This window comes from Bos indicus x Bos taurus, chromosome 8 (assembly GCF_003369695.1).
Source record: "Bos indicus x Bos taurus breed Angus x Brahman F1 hybrid chromosome 8, Bos_hybrid_MaternalHap_v2.0, whole genome shotgun sequence".
In the NCBI taxonomy this organism is placed as follows: Eukaryota; Metazoa; Chordata; class Mammalia; order Artiodactyla; family Bovidae; genus Bos; species Bos indicus x Bos taurus.
The window spans coordinates 39,789,204-39,813,436 of NC_040083.1; the positions used below are offsets into that span (position 1 = coordinate 39,789,204).

Below are 24,233 nucleotides of genomic sequence, written 5' to 3' on the forward strand. Positions count from 1 at the left end.
GTTAAATGAGATAAACCATGTGTTACACTGTAAAGTAGTGTACCAAGATTAGCTATTAGTAGAGACAATGAATCGCCACTGAACATGTTTGCATAAGCTGGGCCTGGATTGATGATAAAACTGGCTGAGGTATGCAGGGGCTGAGATGTGTAGGATGGATTAGAACAGGGAGATAAGTAGTTAGGAGGCTGTTCTTGGAAAGGAAAGTGAAGCCATGCCAGACTTGGGGGATGGAAAAGGAGCTCCACGATGAGTGGGAAAGAGAGCAGGCTGAAGAAGAATGAGAATCCCAGATCCATGACATGGGCCAGGGAAAGGTTTGGCTGGATGATGATGGTGGTTCCTCGCAGAGCTTGGGTGAGAGTATGAATGAATTTATTAATTAATCTGTTTCCCAGAGGAAGGAGGAGGTCAAGGGAAGCCATCCTGACTGCTACGGCCCCATCACAAGCCCTGCCTTACTTCACTTGCTTGCTCAAACTAAACCAACCAGACAGGAGCGCAATCTGGCAGGAACCAGTTGACCTGTTGTATTCAACTGTCCAGATGTTCAGGCTGTTCAGGGCTGGTGTATACTGGTGTCTTTTGGAGGAAGGGCTCAGCTCTGAAGTCAGATATATCTGATCTGGAACCTTGCTCTTTACTCCCTTTTTCCTTGTGGCAACTCAAAAGGGCAAGTGGGTGAGCCCTAGTACCAGTGTGGTTCTCTAAAAGGATCTGGAACTGAAGGCCACACAGTGACGTGGCTTGAATTCAGAAACATTTTTAGAGGGTTGAAGAGAAGTGACTCTCCTAACAACCTGGTTAAGTACTCTTTTAGTTCAGAGAAAACACCGGACTGGAAGGAGGGAGGAGGATCTAATTCCTTGCCCCATACTAAAAATGTACAGCACAGAAGCAATCAGAACGCTGGGTGCCCTGCACACACTGCCTGGCCTTGCAGCGGCGGAAGACAAGAGATTCTGACAGTGGCTGCCTGGTAGGATGGGGGAGATGATGTTCTATGTGGTCCAAGGGTACATTCTGGCTGGAAAGATACCTCTATTGCCAGGAGAGAATTATCAGACTGCAACCACTCACCTATTTGTCCTTTTGAGTTGCCACAAGGAAAAAGGGAGTGACTTGAGATTCTACAAAAGAGCAAGGTTCCAGATCAGATATATCTGACTTCAGAGCTGAGCCCTTCCTCCAAAAGACACCAGTATACACTCAGAGAGAGAATTATCAGACTGCAACATCCTAGGGATAAAACCAGATGGATGTTTGGAGGAGCTTAGGCTCAGTAAGCTCTCCACCCCCCCTACCTCTGGATGTTCCCCTCCACACCGTTAGCAGTGTTTCCCAAGAAGTCTGTATTCTGACCTCTTCGTGGGCTGCCCGCTCTCCCAGGTGATCCTATCTGCTCTTACAGATCCAATTTCCACCTCTGTGTCCTGGCTCACTCTGTCTCCCAAGTTCCAGGCCTTCAGGGAACCGCTACCTAGTGATATACCTCAACGTGGGACCCAGCATGGTAAAAAGAAACCTATCTTTCCTTCTCCCAGAAGACCTCACTTTTCTTCCTAGTTACCTCGTGGTTTTAAAGTAGGTCCACTGGTTATTTGACACTCTTCCCATCAGGAGGTGGGGTCTTTGTTCCCTTCCCTTAAGCCTGGGTAGGCCCCTGTAATGGCCTTAATAAAGAAAATAGAGCAGAAGTGAGCCGGCATGGAGCCTGGGGCCAGGTTAGAAAAGGGATGGCTTCTGATGATACCTCTTCTTGGGATACTCCATTAAAGCCCTGAGATCCCATGTAAAAAGTCCAGCTACCCTGAAGCTGCCCTGTTGGAGAGACCACACGGGGCAGGGTGTCGGGGGGGAGGGTGGGAGAGAGAGTGAGCAAGGAGAGCGAGAGCAAGAGAAAGAAGACAGCTGTTTGAGTCTTTCAGGCAGCAGACACATGAGTGATGGCCCTTTAGTTGATTCCAGCCCAGCTATCATCTCCCTGTTATCACAAAAGAGACCCTAGGTGAGACCTGCTTATTTGAGTCCAATTAATTCCCAGAACCATGCGGGGTAATAATATGATTGTTATTTTAATCCACTAAGTTTGGGAGTAACTGGTTACATAGAAATAGACACCCGGAAGAGTTCCCTATCTCCCTAAACTGTGTTGTCATCACAGACGTTTTTTGGAGGGCTGTGTAGGCTATGATCAGGTGCCGGTCTAAGCATAATTAACTCTGACTGATTTTCACAACTCTGCGACGTAACTCACCGAGAGGGTGCGAGACTGAGGCACAAGGAAGTGAAGCTGCTTGCCCAGGGTCCACGAGAAGTAAGTGACCCAGCTGAGATACCAAAGCAGCCTGGGTCCAACGTGCTGCACTTTGGGGACATTCTAGACGACTTAGCATCCCATCCCAGGCCCACACTGAACGGTCACAAAATTCTGTTGATTCTACTGACTAAACAACTCTCAAATCTGTCTGTCTCCTTTCCATCTGCACTGACACGGACTTGGTTCAGGTCAGCCTCATTTCTCACCAAGACTAGTTCATCAACTTTCTAACACCTCTCTGCTTCTGGTCTTATCTCTTCCAAATTCACCTTCTAAACCAAAGCCAGAATGATCTAAGATGCAATCTGGCTGAGTCACTTTCCTGCTTAACGCCCTTTCATGGTTTTCCATCACAGGCTGGCACCCAAGCTCCTTGGTCCCACCCTGCCTCAAGCCCCACCCACTGTTGCAGTTCTACCCGTGCCCGGGTCTCCGAGTCTGTGCACACTGCTCCCTCAGTTTTCCTACTTGACTTGTTGACCATCACAGCCACTTCAAAACTCAGCTCAAAGCTGTCTGGAAAGCCCTCCCAAACTCCTTTTGTGACATGTGTGTTCACATAACCAAGAAGGAACTGGCTGGCCCTGTAGATGAGAAGTAAAAAAGATCTCTTATCTTCCACACCCCAAAGTACCAAAAACAAATAAATCAGATATCCTCCACGGAAAGTAGGACAGCAACAGTCCAACGGAGGCTTTGCTTTTCATAGGAATGAAGACACCAGAAAGAAGGAATTCTGTGCACCGTTAAACATAGAACACCTCTTGAAACACTGGATCTGTCTGTGTTTCAGCCAGACAGCTGAACCAGCCAGACTCTTAAGGGTGTGTGTGTGTGCGCGTGTATTTATTATACAGCAAAGTTGACTTTTACTGTACAGTCCCAGGACTTTTAACATGTGTTAAAATTCTTACAACCACCATCAAAATTAGGATGTGGGTATAGAACAGTTCCTGCACTCCAAAGAACTCCCTCATGGTATACCTTTATAGTGATACATAAATACAGACACACGCACAACACACACACACCCTGAGCCTAACCTCTGGCAATCTCTAATTTGTTCTCCATAACTATGCTTTTTTTCTTTTTGAGAATGTCTTATATATAAAGTTATACTCTACACAGCTTTTTAATACTGGTTACTCTCACTGATTTTGCCTTTGCGATTCATCCATGTTTTGTGCCTATCAATAATATGCTCCTTTTTCTTGCTGAATGGATCACACTTTATAGGTGGACAGTACTTTTTCATTCATTGAAGGATATCTGGGTTGCTTCCTGTTTTGGGGTGATTATGAATAAGAGCTGCTATAAACATTGTGAACAAGTTTTCACCTGAACATAGTTTTTTCTCTTTCTAGGATATATATACCCAGAAGTGAGATTGCTGGGTCATATGGTAAGCATATATTTAACTTCTAGTGTTAGTTTCTCAGTCATGTCCAACTCTTTGTAACCCCATGGACTGTAGCCCACCAAGCTCCTCTGTCCCTGGAATTCTCCAGGCAAGAATACTGGAGTAGGTTGCTATTTCCTTCTCCAGGGAACCCAGGGATCAAACCTGGGTCTCCTGCATTGGCAGGCAGATTCTTTACCATTTGAGCCACAGGAAACTGCCAAACTGTTTTTTTATATTAGCTATACCATTTTATTTTCCCATCAGCAATGTTTAAGAGGACAAGTTTCTCTGTGTCTTCATCAACATCAAGTATTGATGGCATCAGCATAGAGGCATGTAGTGGCCTCTCACTGTATTTAAATTTCCAATTTGACTTATACACATTATGAGATGATTACAATAAGCTTAGTGAACATCCGTCATTTCATATAGATACAAAATTTAATCAACAGAAAATTCTTTTCACTGTTTCATTGTGATTTTCATTTATATTTCCCTAGTGGAAACAGTGTCAGACTTTATTTTTCTGGGCTCTAAAATCACTGCAGATGGTGACTGCAGCCATGAAACTAAAAGACACTTACTCCTTGGAAGGAAAGTTATCACCAACCTAGATAGCATATTCAAAAGCAGAGACATTACTTTGTCAAGAAAGGTCTGTCTAGTCAAGGCTATGGTTTTTCCTGTGGTCATGTATGGATGTGAGAGTTGGACTTTGAAGAAAGCTGAGCGCCGAAGAATTGATGCTTTTGAACTGTGGTGTTAGAGAAGACTCTTGAGAGTCCCTTGGACTGCAAGGAGATCCAACCAGTCCATTCTGAAGGAGATCAGCCCTGGGATTTCTTTGGAAGGAATGACGCTAAAGCTGAAACTCCAGTACTTTGGCCATCTCATGCGAAGAGCTGACTCATTGGAAAAGACTCTGATGCTGGGAGGGGTTGGGGGCAGGAGGAGAAGGGGACGACAGAGGATGAGATAGCTGGATGGCATCACCGACTCGATGGACATGAGTCTGGGTGAACTCCGGGAGTTGGTGTTGGACAGGGAGGCCTGGCGTGCTGCGATTCATGGGGTCACAAAGAGTCGGACACGACTGAGCGACTAATCTGATGATCTGAATGGCCAATAATGCAGAACATCTTTTGTGTGTTACAGCCTCTTTGGTAAAGTGTCTGTTTTTTAAAGTTGGATTATTTTCTCACTATTGAGTTTTGAAAGTTCTTCTTTTAGATCTCTGTTCCATGGTTGAGTTAATTTTGTATAACACTGTATAACATAGGAAGAAGTTCTTTTTTTTTGGCATATGAATGTCTAGTTGTTCCGATACCATTTGCTGAAGACTCTTTTGTCTTTGTCAAGAATCAATTGGACATATTTGTATGGGTCTACTTCTGGAATTTATATTCTATTTTATTGATCTTTGTGTCTATCCCTTCACCAAACTACAATGTCTTGATGCTTGTCTTAAAATAGGATAGTGTAATTCTTCCAACTTTCTTTTTTTTCGAAATTGCTTTTGTTATTCCCTTGATTTTCCCTGTAAGTGTAGATGTCTGATATATCTAAAAAAAAGTACTTCTGAGATTTTTAACTCAAATTACATTAAAGCTATAAGCCAATTTGAGAAGAACTGACATAAGCATTATGATGTATCTTCCAATCTATGAACAGGTATGTCTGTTTATTTAAGTCTATAATTTCTTTCATCAGTGTCCTGTAATGTTCAACTGTAGATCCCATCCATACATTTCATTAGATATATAAGCTATTTCAAATAATATTAATATTTTAAAAGTACCATCTCCAATTGTACATTATTGGTATATAGAAATAACAAATTTGTGGGGGTATTAATTTTGTATCTTGCAACCTTGCTAAATCACTTACTAGTTTTAGGAGTTATTCTATAGATTCCTTGGGATTTCCTTTGTAGAAAATCATGCCATTGTGAATAGGGTAAGTTATATTTCTCTCCAATCTAGTTCATTATTTCTTTTTCTTACTGTATCATTGTACTGGATCAGGCTTCCAGTGAGATACTGAAGTGTTTAAGAGTGAACATCCTTCATTATTCCTGATATTTTTAAGGGGAAAGCATTCAGACTTTCATTGCTAAATATGACACTAGCAGTAGGTTAGATTTGGGGGTTTGAGGTTTTTTTTTTTTTTTACAATTCTTAAGAGTTTAAAGCAAAAATTCAATTGTGGTCCTTGTATAATTTTCTTTCTCCTCTCTCAGGCTTTAACGTAGTTTGTACTGTGTGTGTGTGCTCAGTTCTGTCCGACTCTTCGTGATCCCATGGACTGTAGCCTGACAGGCTTCTCTGTCCCTGGGATTTTCCAGGTAAGAATACTGGAGTGGGTTTCCATTTCTTCCTCCAGGGGATCTTCCCAACCCAGTGATTGAACCCGCGTCCCCTGCATGGCAGGCAGATTCTTTACCAATGAGCCACCTGGGAAGCCCTTAAAGTAGTTTATGACTTAATTATTTTCAAAGTATGTGGTTATTATCTAAACAACTTCAAATGTTTCTGTAATGCTATGAATTCAATAAAACTTAGCTATGAGTACACACTGAGGGCATTTATGAAATAGTTCAGGAGCATAATAGATAAAAGGTAAAACATTTGTTGTAATTACCACTCAATGTCCATTGTCCCTGCTATTACAACATACCTGCCCACTCTCAGTCTGTTTTAGGTCCAGTTCAAGCTATAATAATTCAGAAGTTGAGGGAAGAGGGTGGGATAAAGGAGTGGCTTTGGCCTGGTCCATCAGATAATCATGTTCCCTTAGTCCCAAGACTGATTATGGAATGGTCCTATAACCCAACTAAAGCCCCACAGTCTGGTCTCAACAGATAGAAACTTTTCTGCTGAGTGTGAAGCAGGGAAATAGAAACCCTGAACTGTGCTTGTAGCTGTCTCATCACCAATGGGAGCATCTCACCGGAGAGTGAAAATAACAGAAGAGTGCAGAGACGGTACATAAAAAGAGAACAGGACAGAATGATACTTTTTGAACTTCTGAATCTAGCTATACCTGAAACCAGTTACCATCTCTGAGCTCTTAAATTTTTTGAGCCATAAATTCTATGCCTCACTTTCCACTTTTCTGGCTTAAGCCTGTTCAACCTGGATTTTCTGTCACTTCCAATTAGAAGAGTGGGGAGACAAAATGTGTCACTGATATTCTGGGTGCGACCTCTCTCAATCACATTTGCCCTCTTTGCATGAAAGAAAGGCTGGCTCACATGAGGGCAAGGTCTTCTAGCTGTGGAGGCCACGGGGATGGGCTGGTGGGATAGCAAGAGGCGGGAAAATGGTCATGCTGGTACACGGATGCTGGCTGGTATGCAGATGTAGGATGCTGGTACATGGAGGCAGGCTGGTACACAGATGTAGGACGCTGGTACACGGATGCAGGATGCTGGTACACAGTGACAGAGGACGCGGGAGTCCTTATACTACTTACTCCTCCAAATGCCCACAGCAGGGCCTCCAGGATCACCAGACATCATCAGACTAACTTCTCTCCCATCATTTATAGACCTTGATAACAGTGTCCCAAGAAAACCTCTTGGCATGGCATTCAATGCTGTGTGGCTTTGTGCTGGTTATTCTCCCTCTGTCCTTTAGATTGACCTCTTGTCCTTTTTTCACCCTGCTTTGTGTCCCAGGAGGCTGAGTACAACTATGAGTGCATGATAATTGCTATTTAGTGCATATGACCAGGAAGCCACTGCATTACGTGGTTTTTACTCATTAAACCTGATTACGAAAGGCAGGAAAAAATAGTTGAGACACCGTACCATTAGCAGAGTATGAAAACTGGGTCACAGGAATGTGGGTACAAATTCTGCCACATTGTCCCAGCACCACCGACCCCAGAGAGGCATCATAAATACGGCCTCTCCGGTAACTGACAATGGCTATGGTAATGTACACATGAGAAGTTAGGTGCCTGCTTCCTACACCTCAGGACTTCTCCCAGGCTTCTGGGAGCCCTGGAGTCCAAAGAGTCCCTTGAGTTCAAGTGAGGATAAGGTTGGTTGTCGGGCCAGTCCACAGAAGTCCAGTCTCTACAGCAAGCATTCAGCTGGCTTAGAGACCCAGCTTGCTCTCATCTAGGAACAACCAAAACAAACAACAACCAGACTGTCCCTCTCCCCACAAGGTGGGACTATCCCACATGTGTTTTGGTGTCATTTCCTGAGATATATACCTCTGACTTGACATGTGGGTTCTGGTCTACTTTATTCTTCCATTTTCTACCTGTGGTCAACTTTATTTTTCTTCTTCTTCACCCCTGCCCCCACCAACTGCCCTCTTCAAATGGTTCTTATCTGCTAAACTCATGGGTGATTCTACTACCAGCTTATTTTATACATTTCTGTGAAAGAGCGTGATCTACCTTGTGGTCGTACTCGACTCTTTCCCCTCCTTGGCACCTGGGCAAATACCTGGCCTCCAAGTCCCTGAAGGAGTGAGAAGCCTCCTCACCCTGACATACACAGTTTGGAGAGGCCCTGGGATCCTCTGCTTGAAGGACACACCTTTTTCCTCAGGTTTTATGTCAGATTTTCTGGGAACCCTACCTCTTCACAATAACCAGTTTTACAACTCCCAGAAACACCTCCTTGGTTCATTACACAATCTTAGAAGGCTTCTTTCCAAGTGTAAAAGAAATCTGACCATCTACCCCACAGCAGGGTTTAGGTAGGGGCAACTTGAGAGCAGGAAGAGATGGGCCTCTGCCTGAGAAAGAAGGGAGCCAGTCATCCTGGATTTTCTAGACTTGTCAGAATCCTGGAATTACCAGCTTGATGAATCCTGCACCCAGAATGCTAAATCTAAGCAACCGGTGCTCTCCACCTTTTTCAGCCCATTCCTCACCTCTGCTTCAGAAATCTGTGTTACCTGCCTATTTTCACCATGCGCCTACCTGCTAACGGTTTACCCTTCTCTCCCAACTCCTGTGAAGCCGCAACTCTGATCTCTCCTTCTCTACTCCCAGAAGGACTGCAGAAATAATTACTTTTATCTTCATATGAGTTGAAGTGTATTTGAAGAATTTTACTACATTTCTTAAATTAAAATGAAAGGGGTACCCAGTATTGAAAGTTTGGTCAGGAATCTCTGTTTCTAAATACTTCAGATACTTCTCTTAATCCTCACTGGTAGAAAAAAGGCAAACACAGACCAGCTTGTTTATTATTTTACATTACTCATGTATAGAATATTAAACATGTTATATAGCCACAAAAAGGGGCCCAGATGTCCTTTCCCAGAAGATGAGAGTAGGGCCCAGAACACACATACAGATAACACTGTCTTCCAGTGTTTTCAAGGAATAATACCGTAACCAGGACCCACGTTTTACCGCTTGCATGCCTCCCTTTTTTATTTCTGGGAAACAATAACAAACATTTATAAGATACTTTTATAAAGTACTTCACATGTATTAGCTCATTTGATAACAAAGTATTAGATTTAAGGCCTAAAGATGGGTGTAAATGCATTTAAGATGATGTCAAGAGACAAAAGAAAAAAGAAAAGAAAACCATGGTTGAGTATGATCTTTCATAGTAATCCTAGAGGGCTTTGTTTACTTCTGGAATCTTGGAATGTTTTATGTTTGTGAAGATCTTGAGTCTCCTTTCTCAGTATTGCCCTCATGAACACATGTTCCAGGGCATGAGGAGAGTCTGTAAAAGGGAAGAAAGACTATCTGAGCAAAAAGTCATAGCTGCAAACCTCACTTACTGCCATCTACCAACCCTCTTCCCTAGAACAGAGACCCCTGAGCAGGATTCACAAAGCGATGAGCAATGCTTCCGGAAACTTCAGGATCTTGATCTTGGACTCAATAAATCCAGTGTCCTATGGTTACTCACTTGCAGTTAAAAAAGCAGCCAAACCTTACCCAATTATTTCCACATAAAAACAACAATAAATGTAAACTTTTGTTTTTTCCCACAAAATAAACAAGCTAGTTAGAAGTTACTGGCAAACACTTCTATTCAATAGTGCAAGTGGCAAATGCAGTCACAGAGGAGAGCTGGACATTTTTGTCAAGGTCTGTGGGCTCTGCACGGGCAATGGGATCTCCACCTCTGTTACGTGGAACTCAGAAGCTCCCCCATGTGATGAAACCTCAGGAAATTCTTTGGGTGTAAGAAAGAAATCAATGAAGCAGCAGCAGAAATGGGGCAAATCGTTTTTGTCTCCTGATTGACAATTAACTTTTGCTAACAAAAAAGTAAAAACTCATCTTCAAAATCTTTAACAACCAAGTCTAGCATTTGTCCAAGCTGTTCAAGCTCAAGGTCTACTGGGACAGGAAGCACAGTCAGGCTAATTAATCTCTTATCCCAGAAATAATTTCCAGACAGGGACAGGAATGGGCAGAATTTGGACAATGATGTGAAAGGGTGCATGAAAGGGGAAACCTAGAGAAAAGCACCTCCTATGTCATTAAAAGACATAGGAGGTGCTAAATACAACATTCAAAAAGGCTCTACCATCCAAGGGTGATTCAGCTCCACACCATGGCCCAACTTTAGGAAGCTGGATGGATCTTCCAATCTAATTCTGTCCAATTTCAGGATTGTATGGAACTATTATTTGGTCTAGTTAGCCCAAAGAATTCTCTGGAGATGAGGCAGGCTCTGGTTTCTCGAGGTCAGAACTTCCTCAGGGTAGAAAGGCACTGCCCATTCCAAGAGTTCCAGGGTCATGCTGAGTTCACACTAAAGTGGTCTCAGAACCATTGGTGACCATGTGTGCTCTTCTGAGGCCCCCAAACTAGGAGGAAAGTATATTTCAGATGACTACAGCTTGGATGAGTTCCCCAGAGTCTCCACTCAAAAACTCATACACAACTGACTGGGAAACTAGGGGATCAATGGTTCATCAAGGCTTGAGCTCTCTCAATTCCACCTCTTCTTTGAATGCTCAAGGCACATTGAGGCTTTCTTGCAGCATTTATCCCACTTAGGCTCATGTCAATGATTTCTGTGCACGTACTGGCTCTGACAGACTAAAACGAAACAGACTTCAACTCTGCATCTCTTGCCACTTAACATCAATACCTCTTCAATTTAAATTAATTGCTAAGTGAAGACATTTTCCCAGCAACGAACAACACTTTTCGTCTGACCTGCCAGTTCCCTTTGATTAACAGCAGTTGCCTAGAGAATAGTTTTGAGGATTCCAAGGCCATCACAAAGCTCCAGGGTAAAGAGTGTTGTAATCAGCTAGTGCTGCCTGCCATGGGACAGGACTGGAAGCAGTGGCTCAAATACAGTACAATTTGGGAATATAAATTAAGCAATATAAGAGCACAGAGAAGGGAAATCATCTCTGATGGGCAGTCAGAGAAGTCTATATGATAAAAGTGAAAAATGAGATCCACCATCAAGGATGGGTATAATAACGGTGAAACACAATGAGCAGAAGCAGAAGGACAGGAGAGCACTATACATCCTGGGAAAGTAACTTTTAGACAAGCTCAACTAGAGTAACTTCAAATAGAAAATTTATGTGGAAGAGGAATAAGGGAAAGTTCTAAATACTGTAGGATGCCTCAGGTTCAAAGACATAATAAAGAAAAGCCAAGAGACAGACAAGAGATGGAGTAAGAAGGAGGCTACTAGGCTTTATTTAGCTATCATACAACAGTGAAGTCTGTAAGAACGCTCTGAACTATAATTTGGGTGTATCCAGGTTTTCTAGGAAGCAGTCTTACTTAATGGTTAATAACCACAGTTTTGGAGTCAGTTATGGGTGCAAATCCCAGTTCTGAGTGTGACCTCAGTCATGTATCTTAAGCCTTGTACATTTCAGTCTCCTTATCTGTAAAATAAATATAGGGTCAATTGGGAAATAATGTGCATAAAAGTCATAATAAACCCTCCATAAGTATTACCAATTAGACTTGGTTACCCACAAGAAAAATAAATTGTCAAAGGAGAAACTCCCTCATTGCTTCATAATTTGGGAAATCTCATATGAAACTTGTAAAGTGGTTAAGTGGCTCAGAAAATAAGTATATGAAATAGCCACAGAATCAGTTTATTTTCCAGTAATGCTTGGAGGCTTGGAGATTAGGCTTTCTGTGGTTAGGCATTTTTGATGATGGTCCATTTTTTTTATTGTTGACTTAATTCTTTACTGAATTGTAAGTAACCAGATAATTATTAAGCAATACAACAGTGGTAGAATAATAATTTAATTTTACAATCTCATTCAAGATTCTCACCTAAGGGTTTCCTCCTTAGTCAAGTAAGTGCAGTTTTAACCCCTGAGAAAAGCAAGTTCAAACTGTTATCTCAATGCAGCTGTAAAAATGAACGCACAGTGCAGACCCTCACTGAGGTCACACCTGAACAGAAGTTCCACTCCCAAAAGCCACCACTTTGCTTCAATAGGTTGACCTAGCAGCGTCACACGATGCTGCTACCAGGACCTTTCCTGGACACAGGAAAATCTGCTGTAACAACTGTCCTGCCTGTGGACCCAGTTATGGACTCTGTGACCAAGAAGGGCCCTGGGAACAAAGACCTCAGCCTAAGCATGGAGGGACTGGTGGGAGGGTTTTGCTGCCTCAGTGCTGGTTCTAGGTCTTGTGGTGGAGAACGAGGCATAACTTCCTCTCTGTCCTGACGGAGTGGAGACCATGGCCCAGAGCTCACACAGCTGGGGCTGGGCCTGGGAGGGGAATCTCCCAGGACACACAGCAGGAAGTGTCTACAAGCTGGGACGAGGTCTGCCCATCCCGGAAAACGCAGGAGTATTTGTTGGAAAGGAAATATTCTACCTCTGGTAATGGAACAGGCAGTCAGCAGATATTTTTCAAACACAGGGTAGTAACATTTCTGGCAATGAAATGAGTCACTGAAACACTTCCTTTCCATTAACAGAGGTGTTACTGTGGAGCTTACTAATTACAACAGAGCCCTCTTTGTCACCGTTTGGGTCTGTTTCCTCAGCAAGTATAATGAATTAGCTCCTTCCAAATCTATCTGCTGGGCTAAACTATAGCTCCAAAGTGAATTATTGGCTTAGTAGTAACTGTCTCCAATATTGTCTTCTATTAGATGTATGTGGAACATTCAAAATAGGAAAGGCTTGCTACTTTAACACACACTGCTGCAGAGGAGTCTAACTGGGCCAACTCAGTGTTGTCTAAGATGAGTTCATTTTCTTCAAGAGTGCTCCAGTCCCCACAGTATCTGTGACCCCAGATCTCCAGAGACATTAACACGGGGGAGACCTGCAGCTCCTCAGGCGGACAGAGCTGCCTGGCATCAGGCCAACATGTCACTGACTCCCTACAGGCCAGCTACTTCCAGTCTCAGCTCTATTAAAGGTAATCACAGCTCCTCCCAAGTAATTAACGTGGAAAGTGTTCTCTCTTTATAAGCAAGTGCTCATCTGAGTGTGTATATGCTCTCCGATTGCTAATTCCTAATCCCATTTATTTGTACCTTGTCTGTGCAACCCAGGGTTTTCTTCCACTGGAGCAACTATATGAGTGCCACCAAATCCAGATTTGGCATGTGTTAGCTTTCTACATTGGAGAAGGCAATGGCACCCCACCCCAGTACTCTTGCCTGGAAAATCCCACGGACGGAGGAGCCTGGTGGGCTGCAGTCCATGGGGTTGCCAGGAATTGGACACGACTGAGCGACTTCATTTTCACGTTTCACTTTCATGCATTGGAGAAGGAAATGGCAACCCACTCCAGTGTTTTTGCCTGGAGAATCCCAGGGACGGGGGAACCTGGTGGGCTGCCGCCTATGGGGTCACACAGAGTCGGACACGACTGAAGCGACTTAGCAGCAGTAACAGCAGCAGCTTTCTACATCTTAAGCTTCCTTTATTTCTTATGCCCACTGCTCAAATTTTTGACAGATGGTAAGTTTGATCAACTAAAAATCATAATCTTTTCAGTGATTCTACAACTCTGGTTCTGATTCTACATCTCTGGATTCTGATTTGGTTCCAAAACTAAAACCAAACCAGGCATGGGTATTCAAAGCCCAAAACTGTTTCCCTAATTCTTCCATATGTGAAACTGGGATCTAGTCAGCTAAACGATTGCTTCCCCAATATATTTAATTAAGCAAATACATGCAAGATACACATTCCTGTATAAAAACAATATAAGTTTTTAGACCTCATATTACTGTTGTAATGAATAATTTAAAGCTGACATAGAACATTACCTTCATAACTGTTCCACACACAATTTACATTATTATATCCCAAGTCACAGATGTAGAACAACTGATTCAACATCAAGGTCTTTTTATCCTCTAGTAATGACTTTGTGTGTATGTGGGTTAAATCGCTTTGGTTGTGTCCAGCTCTTTGTGACGCTATGGACCATAGCCTGCCAGGCTCCTCTGTTCCTGGGATTCTCCTGGCAGGAATACTGGAGTGGGCTGCTATTTCCTCATCCAGGGGATTTTCCCCACCCAGGGATCGAACCTGAACCTGTGTCTCCTGCAACTCCTGCATTGCAGGTGGATTCTTTACCGCTGAGCCATCAGGGAAGCCAGTAATGACCTTAACTCTTCCTAAGTTCCCTAAGAAGAGTTCCTCTGAGTCTGAGCAATGAACTTAGGAATGACTACACAAGCATAGAGCTAAAGGATCTTAAATCTAGAAGGAACTTCAGTGATCTGACCCAGGGTCAACAAGCGTGCAGCACACGTGCCACTACTCCCTGATCTTAAGCCCTTGGCAGACATTGGTAATCAATTTCAGAACTTTTGTTTCCAATTCTTTCTCAACAAAATATCACTTCAGACAGTCGGCTACCTATAAATGGGAGCTGGCATTTCAACGAAATCTTTTTTCTCTTCCAGCTAATCCAAACCTCTCTTCCTTCTGATAAGAAGGGTAATAGGAATGCTTCTGCCCTCTAGGGGTCTATAACCTAGTTGTGAGGAAGAAACGTTTAACATACTTGATAAGTATGTATAATACTGTTAATCTGTCTTATGCAAATCAGAGGGTGAAGCAGGCAGAGAAGAATGTATGATGGAATTCAAGCTTAGGTTTGGGCTAATTTACTCATTCAATAAACAAAGATAACCTCTTACTATCTCCCTGGGTCATGAATGACTCAACAAATGTATTGAGCACACCAGGCATTGTGACAGGTGCTGTGGATATAGTGAGGGGCAGCCAGAACTCCCTCCCTCAAGGGCTCTTCAAGGGTCAGTGGGGAGGGCAAACATTAGCAAATACTCTAACTACTTGGACTTCCCTGTGGCTCAGACAGTAAAGCGTCTGCCTACAATGCGGGAGACCTGGGTTCGGTCCCTGGGTTGGGAAGATCCCCTGGCGAAGGCAATGGCAATCCCCTTCAGTACTCTTGCCTGGAAAATCCCATGGACAGAGGAGCCTGGTAGGCTACAGTCCATGGGGTCACCAAGAGTCAGATACGACTGAGTGACTTCACTTTCACTTTTTTCCCAACTACAGGGCAACAAAGAGCAAGTTGATATTGGTTCTGTGCAGTGGGAAGGCATGATAGTTCTCCAAGCTGCCTCCCCCGCCAGGACTCCCTCTCCTGCTAGAGATCACCATCTCCTCGTTCCAAGGACCAAACCTAGTCAAGGAGTGTCAGGTCAACCTGCCGAACACCTCACAGAGCCATCTTTTCCTTTCTACTCCCACTGCTGCTGCCCTGCTGAGGCCCCCATCTCCCTCTCTACCTGCACCTTGACAGTAATCCCCTGGGTGTTCTGCCCACCTGCAACATTACCCTCCTTGGATCCATTCGCCACATCCATCTGCCTCAAGGACCTTTTCTAAGCACAGTCCTGACCATGTCATTGCCCAGCTTCATCCCCAGGAGCATGTCTGAACTTATCAGTGTGGCATTCCAATCCCTCTATGATCCGGCCCCTGACCTCTGTGGCAGCTTTGCTTTTTTCCCTTATGTACCTCAGTCACACCCTTTACACCAGTCACACCAAGCCACTGAGTTCGAAGGTAAGAAGGGCAGACTTTGAAGGTGGAAAGAATAGCAGGGCAGCCTCATGGACCAAGGTGTAAGGGTGACACTGAGCCTAGAGTGGAGACCAACCTGGCTAATGAGTCCGGCAAACCCCACAGGAACAGTGTTCCTCCAGGGTATACACTGCAATTCCGACAGTCCCTAGAGACATGTTTCTGCCCCTTCTCAGTCTCAGGGGAGAAAGGGGCAACTGAAAACCAAATCGAACACTACAGAGTCTTCATTCCCTATTTCAACATGGCACACAGCCAGACCACTGTGATCCTCAAGAGGTTCTGTGAGGACTAGGGAGATGGGGACAAAGAGGAGGACAGCATCCAAAGGAGGGGGAGGGAAAGTACAGTAAAGCTGGGAATTGCCAGTTGTTATCTGAGTGATCCTGAGTTCATGTCTGTTTCCTCATCCATATAACGGCAAAGCAATAACGCCTACCTCACAGTTGAAATATTTTTCTCATTGATTTTTCTTAAGCATTTCCTAAGATTTTACTAACCATGACAGAAATGAGATTAGAAAAGTGGCTAATTGCACTAGCTTCCTAAGCTGGTCTCTCGGCTTCCACCCTTGTGTCTGCCATCTGTGGTCTAAGAGCAGCCAGGAGAGCAGATTAAGACAATCGGAACATGTCACTACTCTGCTCAAAACCTTTAATGGTTTCCCAACTCCAGTAAAAATCAACGTCCTTATAAGAGCTCACACCATCCTATCGCCTCTCCCCTTCCCACTCCATTCCCATGCTCTTCCTCAAGCATGCTGGGATCGCCCCAGATATCTGTGCACGTGTTCCCTCACTTCTTCCCAGTCTCAACTCAACTGTCACCTTCTTAGCAGGGCCTGGTGGCTCAATGGTAAAGAATTCAGTTGCCAATGCAGGAGATGCAGGTTCCATCCCTGGGTTGAGAGGGTCCCCTGGAGAAGGAAATGGTAACTCCAGTGTTCTTGCCTGGAAAATCCCAGGGAGAGAGGAGCCTGGCAGCTTATAGTCCATGGGAGTCGCAAAGGAGTTGGACACAACTTAGCAACTTAACAGCAGCAGCAGCAGGGCCTTCCCATTCACCCTATTCCAACTATAACTGCCTGGAAGTTCCCCTCCCTGCTTTATGTTACTCTAGAACACTCTCACCATCCAATGTACTCTATACTGTAGTTCACCTCTTTATCCAGTTTACTGTCTACTTGTCTCCACTTAAACATATGCTCCATGAGGACAGGGGTTTTATTTTGTTCACTGTTGTGTGCCCTGCCTCTAGAAAAGTCCCTGGCACACAGGAGATGCCTGATATAGATTTGTTGAATGAGCAAATGATTTAAGTGCCAGTTACAGTACTGGTATATTCTAAGGCTGAGCTGATTAGAGGCCCCGCAGCACAGGCTGAAGCACATGAGTTTCATGATAACAAAATACATTCTGAACACTGAGCTGAAGCTGTTCCCCCGCCCCCATCCCATACTCAGGGTCTTCAGAGACATGTAGAAACACAGCAGGAGAGCTTATGCCACAGCTCAAATTAGCACTGCCAGATATATACTACAAGAGCCCCAGCGGAGGAGACATGAGGCTGGCTTGGGCAAGGATATTACTAAGAACATGAAGAAACTGTTCTCAGTTTTAGACAATAGAATCTGAATCTATAAATGATTGCTTCCTTTAGTGTGCTGAAGAAAATTATTCAGGAAGAATAAGCTTGTCGGTTCTGTCCTGTAAATAACAATAGCTATATCCTTTCCTGAAGATGCATGAGCTGGAAATCAGATTTTTCAAACGACTGAAATAAAGCACAACCTGTCTGGACAGAATGATCAGGCTTTATGTTGTGAGCGGGGTGAGGGTTCCATGAGTGCCTTGCCAACATTATACATGCCATGATCATTACCGGTTGACTTGAATTACAATGCACAGAATTCTCACACACTGATTCTGCTTGAACAGAATTCCCACTGAAAGCACAAAAATTCTTCCCTCAGAATTTCTGCCTGTTAAATGAAATGAGAATCATGCTATATGGGGCACAAAACAAAATTATTAATCCTTTCCATAGCCTTTTAAAACAATGAATAGTGAGTGCTCTGGAGGCTGGTGTTCACCTGGACAGAACATGTCATCAAAATACTTGAATCACCCTGGACTCAGAATTCTAGGCTGGACACCAACCAGGACAGAGAAAGACCATGAGAGACCTTATTTCATAAGAAAATATTAATTTCCTCAGAATCAAGGTATTCAAATCACCTTAAAATGACATTTACTGAGTGTCTGTTATATGCTAGTCATACAACCAGGTATTTTCACATTATCTTAATCAACTCTAATAGCATAGGAGGGAATGATCTATATCCCTATTTTCCAGATGAGGAAATTGAGGATTCCAGAGAACGAGATTTTGTCTAAATCACAGAGCATGACTAGATCAGAATTCAAATCTAAGACTCTTGACTCCAGTCTCTGTTCTTGTACTACTACCCTACAGAAGCAAGGGAAAGGCCTGCAAGAATCGTAATGAATACAGTGAAAATTGTTCCTAATCCGTGGTGGCTCAGACCGTAAAGAGTCTTTTTGCAATACAGAAGACCCAGGTTTGATTTGTTGGTTGGGAAGATCCTGGAGAAGGGAATGGCAGTCCATTCCAGGGACAGAGGAATCCATGGGGTCTCAGAGTCAGACACGACTGAGTGACAGACACACACACACATACAATCAGATTTTACTAAAGGCCTCTCATCTGAAAATCTAAGATGTTATCTCCAGGACCTTGTAGGGTTTTACAGATAGTGAAAGATAGTCACTTTAACAAAGAAAGTCACATAACTATTCAGCCTCTTTATTTCTTGAGTAACAATATAAGGAAATAGTTAGCTTTTAGTATCTCTTTGTCCACAAAAGAAACTAACATTTACACCTAATAAAGATGACCTTTAATTACATCTCCTCTCACATACTGTCTTGAAAAATCAGAGGCTTTCAGCTGGTTGCTAAAAAGTTTTGCCCTTCACTTCAAAAATCAAAATATTTTAAAGTGTCAGGGCTGATGAATTATATATAGCAGGGACAAAATACTTCAGTTTTAATCAGAAGATGATATTCTGTCAGGGTAATAAAAACTTTTTCCTTTTTTAAGGTCCACATGTTGAAAGGTTCGGAAAGGAGGCTACATGAGACTGTTTGCGATCTCTGCATCAATTAAGACTGTTACAAAACTAAACTTACTATCATGGTCAAAAGCGCTTATGGATGGACTTAGCATCTCTGTTATAAGTTGGTTGCAATTTCACTTCTGGGTTTAACCCAGAATGAGTTAGCACAGATGACAGAGACAGAGGTGTGACTTTTGTACTCAAGCCCAGTGCTCCAAAGAATGAAGAAAAGAGAAGAATCCTGGGAAGAGCCTTGTGATGGGTGCACTGAGGGTGGTGTAGGCCCGACACTTCTCAGACCAAGAGTTGAAATGCTCAGGACAGCCTAATGTTACTCCTTGAGGAGCAAATGTGCTGAAAGACTTCAGTTGAGTACTTACAGATTTAATATTGTGTTTTCCTTTCTGGACCAAAGAATCTGAAATCACGCTCCCAGGGCTTACCCACATTAAAACTGGAAAAAATTGCCCATCTGGCACCAAAGGCCCCATCTGCAAAACAGACATTTTATCCCCCGTGACCCGGAAGATGTATATACGTGACAGGTTCTGAAGGCCAGGGAACAATTTTCAAAATCTTTGCCAAACCAGCCTTCAGTGAATCAGTAAACTCAACACCAGCATGCCACACGTGGTCAACAGGTGAGTATTTCTGGAAAACTCCACAGCTGAAAAGGCAGGATCATTTCACTTCCACAAGGAATCAGGAGGGAAATGCCAGCCTACCCAAAACCATCCCGAAGAAGGGATTTCACAATTAATTCTGGACTCCTGTCACTAGGAAAACAAGACCATCTCATCTATTTGCCTGCAAGAAAATCACATCACTCTATTTGAGGAATCTGTTATTTAAAATGTGATGGGGCAGGATAGCCCTTTCCTTAGAGCCACGTGACTCTTCTTGGGGAAAACAGAGCTAAGTAGTCAAGACTTGCTCCTCTGCTTCTCTCTTTTCCTCCCACAGATAGCCTCTGCTAAAGTAATTCCAGGATGTTGTTTATTTACTAGAAACCTGACTTTGCGCAAGGATCTAGAGGAGCAAACCCGACCCTGAGGATCGCGTTAACTTCCACAGACGTTTTTGGGGGCGGGGCACCAAGATAGAAAGCAGGTGACACCAAATATTCTGAGATTGAGCAGCAGCAGCTGGAGAGAAATGTGCTTGGGGTTGGGAGAGGCACAGGCTACCCCTCCTCCCAGCTCCAGTTTCCAAATGGAAGGTGAGGACTTCAAAGGAGCCTCACCTGCTGGGTGTCCCCACCTGGGCCAGGTCTTGGAGGAAAGGAGACAGTTGGCTCCAACACCAAAGAGGAGCATCCCAGGGCCCAAGTTGTAAAACAGACAACCTGGCAGAAATTCAGAGTCGAAACTGGAATAACTCATACCTCTGAGCAATGGCTCAGACATTCACCTGATCCAGTGATGTGTCAGGAATAAATCACTTAAATACACCTTGTTTAAAAACAAGCAAATATGACTTAAATATTACTTTCAATAGAAAAGAAATGTGGCGAGCAGGGGAGCTCAAGGATGCGACCTCGGTAGATTTGCAGAGTGGAAAGGGAGAAATCTGATAGGTCTCCCTTCCCCTAGACTTCCTGCGGACCATCACTGCACATCCCTGAATTCAAGCACAAATCTGGCAGGTTTTCCGTGCCTGGGTACTGGCAGCGGCTCGTCGCCGCGTGGGCAGGTACCTTTACAAGCACTGACTAGGAAGAGTGACCGACTGTAACATCCAGTCTCCCTCCCGCCGGGGACCGGACCATTTCTGAGGTTAAGATGCCTCTTTCAGTTCAACCGCAAACCATCATCCACACTCGCTCTGTCCGGACAACGCATGGTTCAGGGAGGAAAAAAAGGAGGGGAGCAGATAGGATTTAAACAATTAAACCACATTTGCTTCCAAACGGTAAGAATCAAGACCTTGTTTCCCTTTCCCCCTTCCAAGCCCCTATGATCATTTTGGGTAAAGCAGGAACCCGAAGCTCACGGAGCACGCAAATGGGTGTCCCGGAGGAGCTTTGTTCTTAGTACGAAGAAATCAGCACCCTCGAGGGTAAGCCCCCGCGCGGTGTCGGAAGCCGAGGGGGCGCCGAGGAACCGAGCACCGGGTGCGCCAGCGCCATGCCGATCCTCACACGCGCCCGCCCCGCACGCGGCCTGGGTGCTGGGAGCGCGTGAGTGCGCGCGTCGCCCACCCGCCACGCATCTCACCTAGCACCACCGCGACCACGGTGGAAAGTAGCAGCCAATTATTCCTCAGGAAGCGCTTCCAGTCGCATCCCTTCCTCGCCGGCTTCCCCATAGCTGGCGCCCGGGCTCGGAACCACAATAGAGGCGGCCGCTATTGTGCGTGGGGCTCGCCCGTGCGCGCGGGGGCCGGGGAAACCCTGGGACGGCCGCTAGCTCCGCGGCGCAGTGGAGGGTTGCGGGCGCGACGCGGAGAGGGCGTGCGCTAGCTGCTGCAGCCGCTGCTGTCACCACCGCCGCAGCCGCCACCTGAGCTCGTGCGCCGCGCCTGCCGCCCGTGCTGTGCGTGGCGGGCGCGCCCGGCTCCTCCTGCCGCCGCCGCGCTTGCGGCACCCGGGCCAACCAGCAAGGAAGGAGGGAGGAGCGGCCGGCCCAGGGAGGCGGGTGCGTGCGTGGTGCGCCCGGGGTACCGTGGAGCAAGCCTGGGAGGGCGTTCGCGCTGTAGCTGGAGCCGGGTCGGCCCTCAGGAGAGCAGTGTGCTCCGCCCCAGTTTCAGGCTGGAGCCTTTCGCTTTTTTTTTTTTAAATTGGTCAGGCTAGGTTTTCGGATTTACGGTTTCCTCTGCACCCTAATCCTTGCGGGGCGGAGGGGCGGAGTCAGTGGCCCCTTTGGCTTGAACTTCAGCCTGCACACCCCCACGCCTCCTCTTTCTCCACGCAGTGCAGCACCCGAGTGGGGAGAGTTGGGGGGAACTGAGTTCTGTTTTGGGTGCCCTTTGCTTCTCGGACTTGCCAACAGCCTAGAAAGCCTGAAGCCTCTAGGAGGAGTGAAAGAAAGAGTGCTAGGGGCAGAACGGGACTTTGTGAACTTTCACACGAGGTTTCTAACCCGCCGCCCCCAGAGGTATTATTAACTCTCCTGTTTGGGTCCAGGGAGGTGAACCTCCTACAGGACTGTCTGTGGGCCCAGGGCTTGGAATGGACCCTCTTAGAACTTCGCTTCCGCTCCTTGAGGCTGCCTCTGTGGCCGCCCGAGGCCCCAGAGCTGTGAGACTTGGCAAAGTAATTAAGACTGAGAACCCAACCGAGCGGAGCTGAGTAAAAGGTGGGCGGGCCCATCCCACAGGCCAAATGTTTTGGAAAGGCAAAAGCAGGAGAGTTGGAGAAACTAGGTAAGTGCCGCGGAGTGGATTTTCTAATTCTCTTCCGTTTTTACTCAGTTTTTTTTTTTTTAATTTTCACCCTAGCTTATACAAAACGTTTTTCTTCCCTCAACCACACTACCACCTCGCAGCTCTAGTCTTGCCTTCTCGTCAGCTTTCCTTAGGTTACCGCAGCCCCGCACCTTTTTGCTGTTGTAGAGTCTCCTCCAATTGGGGAATCTCCCCAACTAAATTTTTCTGATAACTAACTCCTCACAATTAGAGCGTCATTCCTTTGGCGCTTTGACAGAAGTGTCCTGGAAGAGAAAGTAAGTTTTATGAACCATGTACACTTTAGTATGAATGAGCTTATCAGCTCATTTTCAGAAAATAAATTTTGAGAAAGGAAAGATAGAGGAATACCAAAGTCGTTGTGTGCCTGGGGAAGATCTGAAGAGATGTCAGAAGAAGGGAAACTATTAAGAAAGAGGGGACAAAGATTTCCATCCTGCAGTAAAAAGGCTGGAAATACTCAGATGTCCAGCATGAAAGGAATGGTAAATATTTTATGGAACTGCCATGCAGCTGTACATTATTCAGCCTCTATAAAGGAAGTTTATGACATTTCTAAGAGCATAGGATGGCACATGTCATAATAGGGAAAGCAAGAAGATTAAAACTGTTTATATAGTGTGATCACAACTGTGTAAAACAAACATAAAACAAAGCCATGTACTTAGAAAAAAGTCTAGAAGGAACACAAAATTTTAACAGTGCTCATCTTTGGGTGATAATATGATGTCTGAATCTTTTTGCTTTCTATCCTTCTGTATTTTCCAAGGTGTTTATCATAAGCACATCCATGCCCATTACACTTGTAGATAGGGCTGTATTTAAGGAATAAACAGGTCCTAAAGAGAGAAAATGGAGAAGGCAATGGCACCCCACTCCAGTACTCTTGCCTGGAAAATCCCATGGGCGGAGGAGCCTGGTGGGCTGCAATCCGTGGGGTTTCGAAGAGTCAGACACGACTGAGTGACTTCACTTTCACTTTTCACTTTCATGCATTGGAGAAGGAAATGGCAACCCACTCCAGAGTTCTTGCCTGGAGAATCCCAGGGACAGGGGAGCCTGGTGGGCTGCCGTCTATGGGGTCGCACAGAGTCGGACACGACTGAAGTGACTTAGCAAAGAGAGAAAAAAGTTGAAGAATCTAAGACAAACTTTGTACATTGCAGTTTTTGGAGGTGTAGTAAGACAGTTACACCTGGGTTTTGGGGGTAGGATATATTTAGGTTTAAATCCCAGCACCACCATTTACCAGTTGGGTGTTCTTGGGCAAGTTATTAATACTTAAATTTTTTGTCTCGCTTTCTGCGTGTGTAAATGGAGGCATTCACAGTATTTATTTCATGAGGGTACTGTAAGAATTGAATACAAGCATGTATGTAAAAGACTTAGAACAGTGCCTGGCACACAGCAAGTGCCATCATGAGTTTTACTTGGAGTCAACCTAGGCAGGCGTTTTCTTACTTCCTCCTCTGTTCCCTGCCTGTCCTGAAGATACGTTGAGCCATTTCACACACATACGAACCTTTGTATATTGATTAATAGTAATTTCCTTTAAATTACTGTCAGGGACCCTAAATCTATTGTACTTTCACACCTAAAGCTCACATAGTACATACTCATTTTATGCTTCTTTGAACTATGCAGTCTAAAAGTAGGGTAATATAAAAAGGAGAATAGAGTCTAAACATATACGTTCATTTTGCAATAATTAACATCTCCTGCATTAAAAGTTAAGAATCTCAGAAGTTCAAAGCATGTAGGCCAGATGAATTTTAAACTGTGTTTATGCTTTACTAAAATGGTAGTTCCACTTTAGCTGGTAACAAAAGATAATTAATAAGCAAACAATTAATAGTGCACTTAACATTTGCCAGACGCCTTCCTAACCACTTTATACATACTGACTACTTTGGTCCTCATGACAGTTCAGTGAAGTAG

General features: G+C 44.5%; 1 protein-coding gene across 1 annotated transcript in view; it reads right to left on the reverse strand.

Moving 5' to 3' along the window:
* The window catches only part of SLC1A1 (solute carrier family 1 member 1), a 75,133-nt gene extending 53,673 nt beyond the window's left edge, over positions 1-21,460 (reverse strand). Inside the window, exon 1 of the mRNA XM_027549351.1 lies at positions 21,107-21,460. Coding sequence (XP_027405152.1) covers positions 21,107-21,197 — 91 coding nt within the window. The 5' untranslated portion in view covers positions 21,198-21,460. The remainder of the gene's footprint in view (positions 1-21,106) is intronic.
* Positions 21,461-24,233: the final 2,773 nt, after the last annotated feature.